Consider the following 17677-nt stretch of genomic DNA (forward strand, 5'->3'; position numbering starts at 1 on the left):
AATTAACTGCATAAGCTGTAAGCTTGGGTGGGAATAACCAGGGATTACTCAAACGATAATTGTTCTCCAAATGTCACCCATTAGTGAACAAGTTATTATAATTATTAATGTACTTACAAAAAGTACAATGGTTTCGATGTGTCACTCAATGTTCAATTAAAAGACAGCCGTAGTGAAATCTTTAAAAATTATAGTGAGAAAGACATTAATCTATTTTTGAACGTATAACCGAAAAATCCTCTGAACAGTTGCGCATGCCCCGTCATACTTGCAAAGTCTTATCCCCTCCACGCAATTTTGCAATCACGTTTATTGCTGATAATTTCCAGAGTAATGACTCTGAAACGTCGATTCGAATGAATATAGTATTTACAAACGATCTGCAAACGATTACAATAAAAGAAATCATTTAAGAGTGATTAGAAAAAAAAATGAGGCTAACTACATGGGTCATAAGTTTTTTATTTTTTATAAAAAAACGATCTATTCTTAAACATTATGACCTTTTTTGCAATCACCTGCGAACGATTTACAATCGATTGTATGAGTTCGTTTTTGTAATTGTTGATAATTTGCGGCTAATTACATACTGCTATAATCTCTGGCCTTACTCACACATGCGGCTTTTGATTAGTTCACGTCGCCGCCGCAATTAATCCTTCTTTAAGTACCTTTTGCATTAGCCCAATCTCCCTTCCAGTCATAACACTTACTTAAATCCTTGTCCCGCCATTCCAATAATTTCATACAAGTGCATTAGGATATCAGAAACATGGCAGCAGACGACATCGTTACCGAATCGATGGAAATTGATGAAATTCTATCAACGAATACACGAAACATACATACGAAAGGAAAATCAACCAAATTGTCACACTTACCGTGGTATATATCACTTTAATAACCTCTGCCTATTTCTAACCTCGAGTAGATTGCAATGAAGTTAGGTTATGCATGTTTGAAAATTTATAAATTATTATAGGATTGAAAAATATCGTCCACAAGTGTTTACTGATATTGTTGGAAATGAGGACACGGTCACTCGTCTGTCAGTATTTGCTCAGCATGGGAACGCTCCAAATATCATCATCGCCGGACCTCCTGGTGTAGGCAAAACTACCACAATACTTTGTCTCGCTAGGATTTTACTGGGATCTGCTTACAAGGACTGTGTACTTGAGCTGAATGCTTCTAATGATCGAGGAATCGATGTGGTCAGGAATAAAATTAAGCTATTTGCTCAAAAGAAGGTAAAGAGTGTCTTGGAATAGACTTTCATGTATTTATCTCTGATTAATTTAGAATTAAGGAAAGCCGTATATGTGTAAATAGGTCGTTCCACTAATTCCCAGCAGGATGATACGTTTCAAATCTTGAAAGTATGCTCTCTATTTTTTATGGAAAATTTATATTATATTATTATATTGTATTATATCTCTATATATTATATCTCTATCTATTATATCTCTATCTATATCTGTAGGCAATCTCTACCTTAATTATCAACAGAAGATGCTTAAATATCGAATATTTTTTAGTTCGTCTCCTCAAAACGTTTGCTTTTGAAATTAAATCAGGAGCACTTATTGCGAATAAACAAAAATGTAGAGCCACCGTTTTCGGCAAAAATTTTCTCCACTTAGAAAAAAAAATATGTACAGTTTTTATTTTTTTATTTTACAGGGGTAACTTCAAATAGTAGATTACGCAAATTTAGTGTATCTCATTTACTTCACATAAAATAGTATAGAGCACTCGGTAAAATTTTTTTTTTAACAAAAAGAGAGTGCAGACCTCACCAACACCTGAGTGTGCCAATTTAATATTCGTTGAACAATAAACATTTCTGGCCCCTCGACCCGGCCTAACCTCGTTCCTTTCATACCTAGACCTGATAAGTGTTACTTACTGGGCTGGGCTTGCTCAGAATTAGTTTTTGGGAAATATGTTCACATCTACATAAGAATGAGAAATTTTTCGGAAAACAGTATGACATCTAAAAAAACTTGCATAAAATTTTTCTCTATTTGTCGTAGTTTCGAAAGTATTTAACAGGAAATATTGTCAAATTCAGTTATGGATCAGCTTTCCCACTATATTGCAGGATGGAAGTAGAATATCAATTTTTCAATTTTTCAATTTTTCAATTTTTCAATTTTTCAATTTTTCAATAAGAGCCTTCGTTGTAGTCCAGACCAAGATCTACCACAATGGTTATTACCAAATATTATCTATCGCCCTTCTATTGCAGGATATTTGAAAAAGACTAACAATGTCTGATTTTGGAGTCCGAGTGATACTCATTACATACCCCACCATACTTATCGCGTATAGAGTACACTGTATGTATGTGTTTATCACTTTTCTTTTCTCTCTCCTTTCCTTCACCAGAGATTGATGGAATATCATGACTTTTGTCAATGAATATAGATTTTCAAAAGCTCTATTGAAACTAATAATTTTTGAAATTGCCATGACGATTCCGAAGAATCCGTAATTTGCACTAAAATTTGTCTTTTGCTTCCGAACGGAAGCATTGCAATCGTTCGATTTTTCGATTCTCTAATTTTGCCTGGAAATGACGTAGAATGATCTGAAACGTAAAAATACCACGTTTGTAGACCGTGTGTGTATGTGATTATGGCCAGCTGAGGGTCAATTTTTACAAAAGAAGGAGTATAATTGGGTAAATTAATTCCCAAAAATCTGAAATTTTGTCACTTCATAGGTTCTAATATGGACTTCATCTGTGCTGAATTTCAGCCCGATCGGTCGAGTAGTTTTTGAAATATCTATAATTGTTTCTGAAAAGTTTTTTGGAAATATCTCAGAAACTATCCAACCGTTTACATTTTTCATTCTTTTGAAATGTTCGTCTCAATGTGCTCTATATGGATCAGTCAGAATATATATATATGTTCCTACAAAGTTTTCGAGATATTTCAATTTTTATTTTTCTCAAAAAAATAATATATAATTATATGATTCAAAGTGTTTTACGCGTTCGAAGAAAAATCTCAAGATATTTCAATTTTTATTTTTTTTTTCAAAAAAATGCGAACTACAACCTCTCTCATTTCTAAAAATTAATCTATCAACTTGAAATTTGGCAGAAAGATTCCTCCTATGACTGCGATGGTTGGTATTGCAGATAGGCTAAATCGGATGATTCGTTCAAGAGATATTCAACTTTGTATCTGAAACGATTTTCTCAAATATCTCAAAAATAACACAATTGATTTTATTTTTCTTTTTTGCAAAATATTCGGTACATTATGCCCTAATTATATGAACCAAAGAGTTTCACGCGTTCGAAGAAAAATCTCAAGATATTTCAATTTTCATGTTTTAAAAAAAAATGCGAAGTACACCCTCTCTGATTTTTAAAAATCAATCTATCAACTTGAAATTTGGCAGAGAGGATCCTCTTATGACTGCGATGTTTGGTACTGCAGATGGGCTAAATCGGATGATTCTTTCAGAAGATATTCAACTTTGTATCTGAAACGATTTTCTCAAATATCTTAAAAACGACACAACTGATTTTATTTTTCTTTTTTTGCAAAATATTCGGTACATGATGCCCTAATTATATGAACCAAAGAGTTTTACGCGTTCGAAAAAAAATCTGAAGATATGTCAATTTTCATGTTTAAAAAAAAAATGCGACGTACACCCTTTCTGATTTTTAAAAATCAATCTATCAACTTGAAATTTGGCACAAAGTTTTCTGTTATGACCATTATGTTTCATATTGAAGATAGGCTTAATTCCAAAAATATGAAAATTTGAGAGATTACAGGTACTCCATTCGGAAGCTAACCATCAATGAAATTGATGGCAAAATAAAATTTAAAAAATAAATAAATAACATGTGAAGTACCAATCATCATCATCTTCTACGGCTAGCAACGGCAAACTGCTTGTTTTTTTCGTTTTTTCGAAATTTCACGAAGCATCAATAGAATCTTATGAATTTTCCCATCAATACAGACTTCCATGCGCTCCATGCACTGACACCAATTGGAATTGAAATCGACAGAAAGATTTGGAAATATTCGTATTTTTTCAACGATAACTCCAGTAATTATTATCAAAAAGGGATTAATGATAAAAAATTCTAAAAATTGATATTAATAGGCTATTGATCGTATCAGAAGTCAAGTTATAGCATACTGCATATGAGATTTTTTTTCATCCTCTTCCTGATCAATTTAAAATATGAGCAATATCAATGAAATGACTCAAATTCTTGCTCAATTTTTTTTCTCAAAGCATTCTTGTTCAAGGCAGAAGGTGATGAAACTACCCTTATTATTTTCCAATTTTTAGAACACTGAAATTAGCTTTGACATCAGATAACGCTAGCCTCCCTTTATTTTCCTTCGATGAGTTGTTGCCCCTATTGTGGGTGATCTAAGAGGGGGCATTATCAATAATATAAAAAATTAATTACTTTTTGACATATTTTGCACAATTGATGAAGCTGTCAGTGATAGTATGAATGAAACAACGAATGAATGGAATGAATTAATGAATTTCACAACGAGCCAGCTTCACTCCATCGCGTTATAATTCGATTTTCAATTGAGGATTTTATCACATGAGGTGATAAAAATTTAATTGAATATAAAGTCAATTTAGATACATTCCCATGTATTTGAATAAATATTTTGATAAGGAGAAGAAATGGAAACAATAAAATCTGAGAAACGAAAATCCATTCGAAAGCTTGTTGCTAATTCCTTAGCAACAGCAGCTATACGCAGTTCCTTATAATGGCATTTCCCACTTGTTATTGTTGGATTTAGATTTCAATCATTTTCTTTCAACTATTTCAGCGGTAAATAAACCTTAAAAATGACAAATATATTCTTTAAGGTTCCTTATGTAAAAAAGTTCACAGAATATGCAGAAGTTGAAATTTTATTGAAATTTGAAATATAAGTAAGAAGTCATCAATTTAAATTTAAAGTCATATATTTTATGATAGGTTTTTTGGCAGTCCTTGTTCTGGGTTACAAAAAAGATTTCTGGTGAAACATGAATCTTCTGCTCTAATCATGTGATATCATGGAAAAACTGATACATAACTGAATTTAACAATTTTTCGTGTTCGATATTTTCGAAACTATAACCGATGGGGAAACTCTATGAAAGTTCTTTTGTAGATCTCGTTCTGTCCTTCGAAAAAAAATAGTGATAACGAATTTTTAATCTCATTTAGATTTCATGCTATTTTCAAAAAAATAATTTTTTGTAATAGTAACATTTTTCCGTTTCTCTATTTGACTCTTGAATTGGTAAGAACACTACAAGTACAACATGTTTTAGTTAATGAATTGCCGAAGGTTTTTGCTTCTGAATGACAGTCTAGTATTTGAACGATTTTTTGATGTTCTAATTTCAGTCGCAACTTATCTAGAATATTCTGAACCGTGAAAAAAACTTATTTTTAGATCATATCTGTGTGTGCATGTGCCGGAAAATTGTAAATTTTGAGAATCAATTTCCAAAAAATTGGAAATAAATACGGTAAAATTCGTAGCTGAAGATCTGAATGTTCAACTTATTATAGCTATTATTAACATTTACTTTGATACGTCGTTTCAGCGCGATCGGTCCAGCAGTTCACGAGATATAGCAGCCATTATAAGTTTCGTTTTTTCCTGAATATTTCAAAAACTACTACAAGGATTTCATTTGTTTTCCAAAATACTCGTCTCAGTGGATCCTATCTATGTCAATTGAAATACCTACATCTGTTCCGATAAAATTTCGTGATATCGTTGTTTTTAGGTTTTAGCATCGTAAACGTTGTGAACATGATAATTCAATAAAAAATAGTGACAGCGAGTTGAAGTTTTGTATACTTGTGGATATACGCGCATTTTTTAGTAAATTTAGCTAAGGAAAAATTTATCATTTCCGGTTTCTCAGAAAGCATCTTAGTAAAAGAGATATTTGTCGTTGTTGGGATGAACAGAATATTTAATTAGGATAAATTGTTATTTTTTATATAACTAGGCATCACGCGCTGCCTAAGGTGCATGGTATTAATACTAATAATTGCTACACCTTTTTAATCTTTAATTCTCAATGTGAATTTAGATTTCAGTAATAGATTGACATCAGCTTGTTGACAAATTTAATAATAAGAAACAAATTCCAGATGGCAATCTATATACACAGAAAAAAAAAATTCGAGCTAATTTGGAACTACCAATTCGGGCTTGGAGTATGGCATGGGCCACCGAATTGAATAAATTAATTATTTGCACCCTGTTAATCGTTTACAGGTGACTTGCAGGTCAATGATAGCTTACCGTTTATTCGATAATAATTAATTTTTACAGATTTTTTGCAAATAATTAAAATTTTGCTGGGAAGATGAACTCCAGTTTTCTGTAATCAAATAAATTAATTATTCGGACCCTGTAAATTGCTTCCAGGTGTTTTACAGGTCAATGATAGCTAAAAATTAGCGGTGAATCCATAATAAGTAGATGTTAATCATTTTTCAAGTTGAGGGCTAACTTCCGCTAAAAATTTTAATTATTTTACAAAAATCATTAAAAATCGATTATTATGGGTCAAACGGTAAGCAAGTTCTGGAAACAGCAAAGTTGACACGAACAGTTGACAATGAATTTAGTGCCGATACGGAACACGATCCGGTACTCTTTCTCGAAAAAGTTCTTAGCAAAACGGATGAGCTACAAAAACCGACTCGGATAGAATTCACTCACCTAGATCGTTGTACGTCATGTAATTACATGAATACTTCCAACGAAGTTAGTTTCAAGATTATTCTCTCGCTGAGTGATTTGAAACATACCATTGATTCGGACAATTTAATTAAATAAGTTTTCGACGAGTGGAAAGAGACTATTCAATTTTGTACTCATTGTAACGAGTATGTTAAGTTCACTCGAAAGACGAGAATACATTCAACTTCTGATATACTTATTGTGCAATTGAATATATTCAACATAAATAGAAAAAATATCAAGCAGAAAATCGAGAATTGGAAATTGAAGGCGGTGCCAACAACTTCCGTTTCTGTTCTAAGTAATCAATATTCTGCCAATAGTGGTATACTTCATTATGCTATGAAGTGTGATCACTATACCTGCTTATTGATAGACAATCAAAATATTTGGGTTCGCATAGACGATACAGTTATTTCAAAAAGTCGATGGCCACGAAATGCAAAAGATATATATATATATATATTATTTTTGGAGAGAAAAAAATGAAGATCTGAAAATATGAGAACAATCTGAAAGGTCATCCCTCCTTTGTGACTCTGACACCCTCGATAAAAGTGAATGTATATGTCTAAAATCTGTCTCAGGCCCTTCTCGCTGGGTCGACACGTGAGTAATTTTGAGGCAAACCAATCTGAGCAGTTATAGGACCCCTCAAAATGTTGATTATCGAATTCAACCCTTTGAGGGCTATTATAGTTCATTGCACTATAACATATTCCCATGCAAATTATGGAAAGATGTATAACTGAGGAAAAAAATCTATTGATTGATAGTTGATAGATTATTCATCTTGTTTATTATATTACTGTGAAAACGATTCATATGCTTGCAAAAAGAAGTGAAATCCTATGAAAAAATCACAAAAAAACTTTTGTGAAAAAATTTTGCCAAGTGGAGGTTTTATTGTATGATCATATTGTCCTAAAAAATATTCTGAGTTTTATTCACAAAAAAATACATGAAATAAAAAAGACGCCGAGCATGTCGTTCTCAAATCATATTGATTAGAGGGACTTAATATCTCAAGTGACTGAGTCTTTTTGATTTCACGTATTTTTTTTTTAATAAAACTGAAAATATTTTTTGGGAAAATATGATCATACAATAAAACCTCCACTTGGCAAAATTTTTTCACAACATGTTTTTTGTGATTTTTAATACGTTTACTATGAAGACAGTTCATTTATCATATGGATATTATGAAGACATCTGTAGAGTTAATCGAAATGTTTACTATGGGGACATACGTTTCACGGAATGTATAGTTTGAGGACATAGAGAAGACAGTACTCAAAGAGTAGTGAGAAAGACAGGAGAAGCAAAGAGAAGGGAAGGAATGTGATACGATCGTTACGGATGAGTACATTTTCATAAATTTTGCATTGTTAGAAATTAGGGAGCGCTTCGGTTCCTCGGTCGAATGATTGTAAAACATCATACCTGAAGGAACCCTCGTATTTAGAAAAGAAATTCATTCGCAAAAACACTCAATTGGAACAGTTATAAAAATCAAATCAATTCGGCTGAAAATCGATACAAATTCATAGGATCTGACTGGAGATTTCCAAGAGTATTTCCTTAAACATTAAAGGATTTTTAGCCGTTATTAATGATTCTCATTACTGAAATGGCTTCTATGAGGACATAATGTCTATAATATGTTTACTATGAGGGCAGTTCATTCATCATAGATATAGTATGAGGACATCTGTAGATCTAGTTCAAAGCGTTACTATGGGGACATATTTTTCCAGGAAGGTATAGTTTGAAGACATCCGTAAGTTTAGACCAAGCATAAACATAAATGACAATAAATATGTAGGAATGACACCGCAATTACGGAGTTCTCTGAAAGTCGAGCCTAGTACTAGAAAGCTTTTTCTCCAGAAAACATTCAACATATCGGCACAGCTCTTTCCATCGCGAGATATACTATAGAACTTAGCCTCTATGGATTTGTTCGAGTTTCTATCTACTGTTATTCACCACTTTAATTATCGAAGAGATTTGCCAATACGTAAAACTCAATGTTTTGTCACAATCAAATCTCCTGAAGTGGAGTAGAAGAGCATTCTCTCTACTCTACTCCATATTAGCTTTAAGTACAATCATTGGATAATAAACGTAGAAGGAAGGTCTTCATAGTAGACATTACAGAGGAAGTTTCCCTGCGTATTACACTTTACATAAAAACTCGCGCCGTATAACACGCTTGACATACCTGGATTTCCACGTTTTTGCCTAACGATTATTATGGGGTACAGTATCTATGTAACGTTTCATATGAGGACTACCTTGATGGTATACGTCTACTATGGGAACATTTTTTCTAGTGCCACTCTATTAAAGATCAAGTAAATGTGAATTTTTCATAGGTAATCAGGTGTAAGTACAAGTCCGCAGTGATGAATGAATCCAATGGTTCTCAATGAATAGGATACAAGTCTTTTACCAATTGATCATTATATCCTTGTAAATATAAAATTTTGGTGTGAATGGATATTATACTCACATTCATAATGGAATCTTTATTATTTTCTAAAAAATACAATAAGTTCTTCTATCTTGACAACAATAGTATATTTAATACCATATAAATGTTGTTCAATATGGCTCGGAAATCCTATAATAATAGAAATGATTGAACACTCTCGCCGATTAATGTGTAATTAATCATTTCTTCATATCTCAGTTACAGATATAATCAGTATCGGTTTTATCCATTTATTCATGTTATTCTTTAGTGATAATTTTTTTAGTAATGATTAAGTCATAACTCTCAAAAATCGTGAATCGATAGTTCGAAAACAATTTTTATGTCCCAGCGCGAGTAAAAAGCGTGATCCTAACCTCGCTTCGCTCGGTTCGATTGCACCTTTTGTCCCTAGGGCCATCAAGTAGCATATGCACCACAGTCGAAAAGTGATTTCGGACTGGGATATAACGTCACATTCGTCAACGAACACGTTTCTCCCGGGGATGCATAATATACTATTTCGAAACTGAACGATCGCCTAAAATAAAATATTTTTTTCCCTCCACACCTATAAATGATATTACAAACATTAAATCAAAACAAACTTATAATTTCTTTCTTTAAGAAGAAGTTCTTTCGCATGGAAAAAATTTTTTAAGCACTTAACGATTACGGGAAAGGAAATAATTTATGATGCGAACTCCTATAAATGACACTATGATCAAAAAAATATATATTCCATTTTTTGACAAAATATCTTTTCTCTTAGACAGCGGTTATACTTCCGTCGTTTCATCTATAGTTTTTTTTTTATTTCAGAATCGTTAACCGAGCCATATTTTGGACTTCAATGAGAAAAAGTGAAAAATAGGAAACAACTTGAAGAACACATTTCTTGAATTTTTTATCAAGTTACTCGACGACATAAAGAGTTACATTAACCTATGGACAGTTTCTTGTTCTGCGTATGCAGCCATGACCTCAACTGACGAACTGTTCGACCTGTCAAGCACATGTTCGAATTGATAACAGTCTACATCATTGATCCTGATGGCAGCGTACCTTCTCTTATCTGTTTCTCAGAAGCTACGAGGACAGTTTGTCGTTCTTCTTTGCCCCACCGCTTCGGTGTGGAATTCCCTCTAGTAGATCGTCCACAAGATTGGTTGAATGATTGCCAACCATCGGAACCTCTCGATATTTTTGGCCTTTCGTAACTATTGATTTCGGAGAAAGTTCCTGTTGAGGTTTTCAGTCGATCGTCATTTTGACCCTCTGATTCGTCCAAATCATGAAAACCCAGTGCGGTATTCAAAATTTTGGAAATCTTAACAATATCTGTCTCCAATACAGACTGACGATAAATTTCCTTATGAATTTTCTCGTGATGTCCCATGAAGTTCCCTAGGTCAAGCACTTGACCATCTGAGAGGCTTAAATTGATGCACCGAGTGGCAATGTGCTTTCTAAGCTGCGTTCCTCGTAAAAAGTGGGGAATTTGATCTCCACATTTTGTGGAATATTCTCTCATCCACTCACAGGCTCTATGGTATCGATGTCGATCTATATCAGTCGATGGTAAACGAAATAGATATAAATTTTTCTTTGGAACACCTATCATCTCTCTGTATTTGATAAGAAGATTTATGCACTGCAGATCGTCGTTATCAACCAGCACAGGAACCCCACGGCCAAGTTGCCCTCGGATTTCAAATCGAAAGTATTTTTTGCTACTTTTTTCCCTTTTTCACTTAAAGCTTTATATGCTTCTTCATCGGCTACATCAATGAGGCCACGATGACTGTGGAAATCTTTGAGATATCAACACTCAAACTCCCCCGGCCGACGGCTATTGAAAATTTGGAGTGATAATAACGTTGTTTTCCCTAAATTTTTCCAAGTTTCATAACAAAATTCCTTAGTCAAACTAGCATAATATGTGCTTCGTTCAGCCTTAATGAGGTCTTTTCCCTCGTCAGAATCAGAAGAATTGTTTTCCGGAATCTAATTCTCATCACTCTTATTGATCTCATTAATACATGAATTTTTTTCTTTGGATTCGGGAATCACCAACGTGTCTTCAGCATTATCTATCAATGGTTCCCACTCACAAATCGTTAAATTAAACTGAGGAGGAGAAAGCAGTTCGTGTGACTTAAACGGGTCTGATTCCTTCCTCGTTTCCATACCCATGAATGGTAAATTACGCTTAGCACGTGTTTTGTCATTGGATCGTATTATGTGCAGTGGCAGATTACCCCTCTGTACGCTGATCACCTTTAGTGCTCGATTTTTAATCAAGTCTTGTTCTACTTGATGAATCACAAAATCAGGATCAGCCACCTTATCCTCAACTATGGTTTCAGATGATTGAGCATTTTCGGCGAAAACATTCAAATTGAATGGATCGATAGCATTCAGTTTTTCTGTATTTTCTGTCTTTGATAATGCAGTTAACATATCTTCGAACGTCGATAAGTCGAGGGCAGATTCTGTGACTCCAAAATTGATATTGGAGAAAAGTTTATATCCCGATCATAGGAATTCAACTTTCCTCGATATATCTGACGGACTCAATATGAGCGATTGATCTATAGCCGAAATATTTTCGAGCAATCCGAAAGAACTACATTGGACTCTATTGTCAGTATTAATAGAACTAGAGACCAAAATACCATTCCATTCGAGTTGATTCTCTCCCCCTTCACGTTTTACCTGAAAAGTTATCAGATGGTGATTTTCACAGATAAGTTATCGTCACAATTCACTTAAATTATGAAACAGATTGGCATTCTCTCGATTTGATGAACTTAAGTGAGAGAAACACAAGTTTAATAAAAATTCGGTTTTTCATAGACTGCTTTTTTTATTTAAATCTGACTATATCCCAGCTCATATCACCTCAAAAGTATATTTGAATAGCATTCAATTTTTCGGCTGAGTTAAACAGATTTATCTTCGTCTTCAAAAAAAAATTGTTAGAATAATAGATGCTTCAAATGCAGTGAATGTATAACTTATCCAAAATGAATTTATGGATTCAACCAGCAATCAAATAGAAATTCTATTGCAGCCATTTCATTAATATTTTCGTTCGAAAAAGAAAATAATCACGATTGGTTGAATTTAGAAGAAGGAAAAATGAATTCCTGTTTCCCTTCTCTCAATTTAGTTTGTCAAATTCAATGAATAAGACAGTGTGTTTCCTGTCATTGAGATACGCGATAGCGTATCGGCAAAGTAAAAGTTTCGTCTCTCTCCAACAAATAAGGCCGATAGCTACGGTGTATCTATACACAACACAACTACCCCTTCCACTACCTCCTAATCGTATTCAATCCATAAATTACATGGAATCTGTGCACACTTACATTATATAAATCGCCCTCAAACTTTTCATTGATATAAGTTTTCCCTCTTTTCGATTAATATTGGCAAAAGTACGCCCATGGCAACGGGCTCATTTCAATATTTTTCCGATTTCTATTATCTTTCGGTTACATTGAAGTCACTAAGTTGGCAGCAGTTCGATCCAACCTAACCTGGGCCGAATTTAGCGTTGAGATGTTGCCATCAGTGTATTCAAGCCGTTGAATTGTAACAGGCAAACAGAGGAGAGTATTTCATTTCTTCCCTCGAGTTTTATGTTTTTTATTTAGTTCCATAATTATAGTTGTTTATTTTATCGTAACGAATATTAGCTTTACGTTTTGTTGCGAAATTATGACTGAAGTTAATTTTGGAGGTTAATGGAAGTATGAATTTCGAGATTTCGACATTAAAAAAAATTGATTCTGTCTCATACATACATAAATGTAGAAAGGAGTTTTTCCAATTGTTGAAACACATTGTGTATTGTGTGAAAAAAATGATGCAAATAATATACTTCAAATGAACTGAAAACGTGATGTGGGGGACAAAAATTTGGAGAACGTGAAAATAACTCTTTACTTATATTGAAAAAATCTGTGAAACCTCCCCAAATGACAAAAACAGATGTTTTTGCAAAAAAAAACTGAGCCAAGTACCAGTTTCGCTGAATTGATTCCGTAAAAAACTCGTGTTTTTTCCAAAATATGGTGCTCCTACAAATTAAAAAAAACTCAGAAAATGTAAATGAAAACGCCAAGAAAAGTGATACGACTCGATTGGAAGGATTCAATAATGAAAATAAAAAAATCAGTAGAGGTAGGACCAACTTACGTGGGGTGGTTTTTGCCAAAAACTAGAGTTAGAGCCAAAGATTATCTTCGGTCATTCCTAATTATTAATCAAATTTCATTTTAACATTATCCTGTAAATAAAACCGCGCCAAGTAAGTTAGTTCTGCCTCTACTGATTTTTTAATTTTCATTATTGAATCCTTTCAATCGAGTCGTATCACTTTTCTTGGCGTTTTCATCTACATTTCTCGAGTTTTTTTAAATTTGTAAGAACGCCATATTTTGGAAAAACACGAGTTTATTATGGAATCGATTGAGTGAAACTTTTACTTGGCTCAGTTTTTTTTTGCAAAAACACCTGTTTTTGTCATTTGGGGATTTCTAAATCCATAGTCAAAAAAATCGAGAAAAAGTATTGAAAAAATTGTAAATGAAAATATAGGGATCACATAATTGACAACAATTTATTCAATGGATTTCGCACTATTTTAATCAAATTTGGATTTTTTATGGAACTGTTTTTTTTTGACATTACAACATCCTACCTCAGATTTATCACGAGTATTATTAAGAGGAATGAGTCCAATTTCTGTCTGTAGTTGTTCATTTGCGGGAAAATTTGAGTCCTTGGGACTTGAGGATGTTATATTTAGTATGACAGTCTGACCACCTTGACTTTCCAGCTGCTGTAATCCATCGCTACCAGTCTCAGTCAGATTCGATGAAAATTCTTCTTTTGCTCTCTCAGCTATTGGCTAATACTGATCTGATGGATTTAGACATTCAGCATAACACTCAAGTTCTTCGGATTTCTTCATATTGCCGGGTAAACAGGAAAGGTTGGTTGGTTGAGTAAAAGAATGATAGATTGGTTGAGTTTGTCTCGAATTTTGACTCTCCTCATTTGGCTGAAGGATTTTTTCTTCCGTGTGATGACCATTTTGTCTCTCACCCGTCTGTAATTGCTCAAGTTGAATGATAGATAAGAATGATTCCTTGTTATGTCTGTCTTCATGTCCTGGTGTATTCCAGTCCTTCTTATTCCGACATTCAACCTGAGAATCAAAACCATTAAAGTTTCTGAATTCATCGAGTGGGCTGGAAAATTCAGAGTTTTCCCGTTCGCGGTCTGGGCTGCCAATATCTGGCTGCGAGACGGACGTCATGTCCTGATTTACATGGCTTTGCCTCTCATCCGATTCATCATTATTATTATTATCCGAGGCGATTGATTCCTTTCGAAGTCTGCTATGATGCAGTTGAGATTGACTGCTCTTGTTGTTCTGTCAGTCAGTAATACCGACTTTAGGGCTCAAGTTCTGGAAGTTCTGGTGTTTAGGGACTCTCTCATGTGTATAGTCCTCAGAATTGATAACAGATTGAATTCGTTCCGTGAACGTTGTGTCGTTGGGAAATCAGTTATTGTTATGTTGGAGATCTGCACGAGAAGTTTGGAAAGAGATTTGGATGACGGTGGTGCGTGCGAGACCGAGCACGTAAAATTCACATCGTTAGACTTTGTTAATGTCCAGAGAGTGGCACATTCCGGTATTGATACTTTCAATTCCTCCGGATGGGCTGTGGGATATGCGAGTAACAACTAGGTACTGGAATATCATCTGCTGCTTAAATCTTAACTACGTATACCGTCTCTTCAATTTTATTTTCACATTTCTTATGTGATTTACCACATTCCTTTATACCCATTTTCTTCTTTTGTGTATGCGACCAGCGCCTAAGCTGAGATACGGTAGGTCCTTTCAAACACGCATTAGTATATATTAGAGCTTGCATTTCCAACCCTAATGGAATTTTACCAGCCTCTAACGATTTCTTGAATGCCGGCAAAACCACGCAACGTTCTGTTTCAGTCCATCGAGTCCGCGTGCCACTGAGTAACGTATCGTCCATAAGCCTTCACTCAAATGTTGTATCGACTCTATTTTTTTTATTTGCTTTAAATACTGAAAATGAGCAATCGTCAGTCTAATTCCCGATTTCCAATTGAAGAAAATGTGGTCGATTTTCTGCAAAGAGCATTGGAGAAATTAAATCAAGATAAATTGATTTGAAATTCATTCTATACTGACAAATATATAAAGAATTCAGAGATAAATAGCTTATGAGAGGTATTCACAACTAAAGGATATATATTTTATATACTTATATATTTTATATTATATTATATTTTTTTTATCATAGCGGAAGATTCATCCGAGATTTCATTTAACGAAAAATATATATATCTTGGGAATTTTTACCTTTGGTTAGTCATATTTTAATGCTATAGAAGTACGAATACAGAAAATTAGAGAAATTGCACGACTGAATTAATTTTCAAATTATTGATGGAGAAACGAAATAGTTAGAGATATTTGCAAATCGAAAATTTTCCAGCGTTATGAAGAGAATGTTTTCTGATTTCTGAAGATAGAAAAAAGTTTCAAAATGTTTTCTTTGAAAGTTGTGAGAAAAATAAAAATAGTTAGTAAGCCTCCTCCTCTCTGCACTAACAATATAAGGCGAACAAAATCTTTAAAATCCTTACAAAATATGTGATTTATTGGTTCAACGTATCACCGAATTTGTAAACATAATGATAATTAGATGTCTGCATGATGAAGAATGCCTCTTATGAGGACGAATGCGTCAATTATGAATAGGAAAAATGGCTTTCCATTTTTCAATACATGAATTTTTTGGAAGCTGGAAAATGAGCGTAAAGGATGTTCTCTAAGTAGGAAAAAATGGAGATTTTTTTTTCACATCTAAAACATTTTTTTTCGTTACAAACCATGTCTAATACGAAAAAGTTTCTTCGAGGTTAGGAGTAATTTGGACGTATAACCACCAATGATAACTCTTCATTTTAGCATTTCGAAGTAGACCGATTAGTGATAGCAGTTGTGTTTTTTGATGATTGAATAGGGTCTTGACCTGCGTTTGACTCTTTAATTTACGCAATATTCAGGATATACGCCAAATATCCTTACCAAAAAAATCTGTTTAAAATCTAAAGCTCCCCAGGATAAGGCGCAACCGTTTATTCCGTCTTTTATGCCAGGAAGAAAAATTTTCTCAATAAAGAGGGAATTACCTTCTGAGAAGGAACAATAATGGAATATTATTGATAATAATGCAATTGAAAAATGAATTAATTATGAGTTTTTGCATGTAACTCCGAAATCGTGCTTATCATTTCATGGATATTTGTGTCATTTTACCTTTATCTTATGTGATTGCCTTAGCCACTTGAAAATAGGAAAATTCTGATGTGTCCACACAAATCCATCTGTTTTTTCTATCGGTGGCTGTACCTTCGGCATTTAATTTCAATTTTCTCAAGACATTTTCGTTATCTGTAAGTAAACGATAATTAGGAAAGATGCTCCAATCAAGCGAATGGAATTTATTAGTTGATTGAACTTACTGCAAACAGCCAGCACACGTGCCCAATACTTCTTATAATCACTATATTTCACTGAACATTGTCTTCCTCGAAATAAAATGGCTTTCAAGGGGCAAATATAGTAAATTTCGTCAGTAAATAGAGTCAATGCTGACATGATTGATTACTGGATGAATAAAGACTCATTGGATTGCCTAATTCATTGAGGTTGCCTAAGTTATTCGCGAGACAATTGTGGAATTCCCGAAAAAATACCGGCCGGCTATATACAATGATGCTAGCTTGTCGGCCAGTTCAGCGCGCCCTCATTCACAGCAAATAATGTCTGGATACCGGATTAAATTTCACGAGGACATTAAGGAAATTGAATATTAAACGTAATTGAATTGTTGCTCAGCGTAATCAGGAGAATGAGTCTTAAAATCCAAAAAAGATTTCAGGTTGTCCTCGCAGAATACACTAGGCGAATAATATTTCGGGGACACTGTCCTCGTTTATCATCTATACTTCCGATGTCCTCAAAGTATTCTTTAGGTAAATTATGTAGACTAAGAGGACTGTCTTCAAAATCGCCCTTACACATGGAAAATTTCGAGGACAGTCCTCGAAACAGCCAGAAGTCCTCAAAAAATACCGTATGGTTACGAATTTGTTCTCAAACTAGACTCTCACATTGATGGAAAATCAAAATTCCCGCTCGATCGCACGGTGGCCCTCTGCCGGTATCGGTCGAACCAGAGCTCAAGCAGAGAGAGATATCGAATTAGAGCAGGTAGTTGTGTTAAGTGGATGAGGCCCCTCTCCCAGCTCTGACTAACGAAGCTCGGGAGCCGCGTGAGCCTAATGAGCCCAGGTT

At 34.0% G+C, this 17677-nt stretch overlaps 1 protein-coding gene across 1 annotated transcript in view; it reads left to right on the plus strand.

Moving 5' to 3' along the window:
- Nucleotides 1-721: 721 nt before the first annotated feature.
- The window catches only part of RfC4 (replication factor C subunit RfC4), a 61192-nt gene continuing 44236 nt past the window's right edge, over nt 722-17677 (plus strand). The window contains exons 1-2 of the mRNA XM_011311475.1: nt 722-885; nt 983-1250. Coding sequence (XP_011309777.1) covers nt 773-885; nt 983-1250 — 381 coding nt within the window. The 5' untranslated portion in view covers nt 722-772. The remainder of the gene's footprint in view (nt 886-982; nt 1251-17677) is intronic.

This window comes from Fopius arisanus, unplaced genomic scaffold, assembly GCF_000806365.1.
Source record: "Fopius arisanus strain USDA-PBARC FA_bdor unplaced genomic scaffold, ASM80636v1 scaffold00089, whole genome shotgun sequence".
NCBI lineage: Eukaryota > Metazoa > Arthropoda > Insecta > Hymenoptera > Braconidae > Fopius > Fopius arisanus.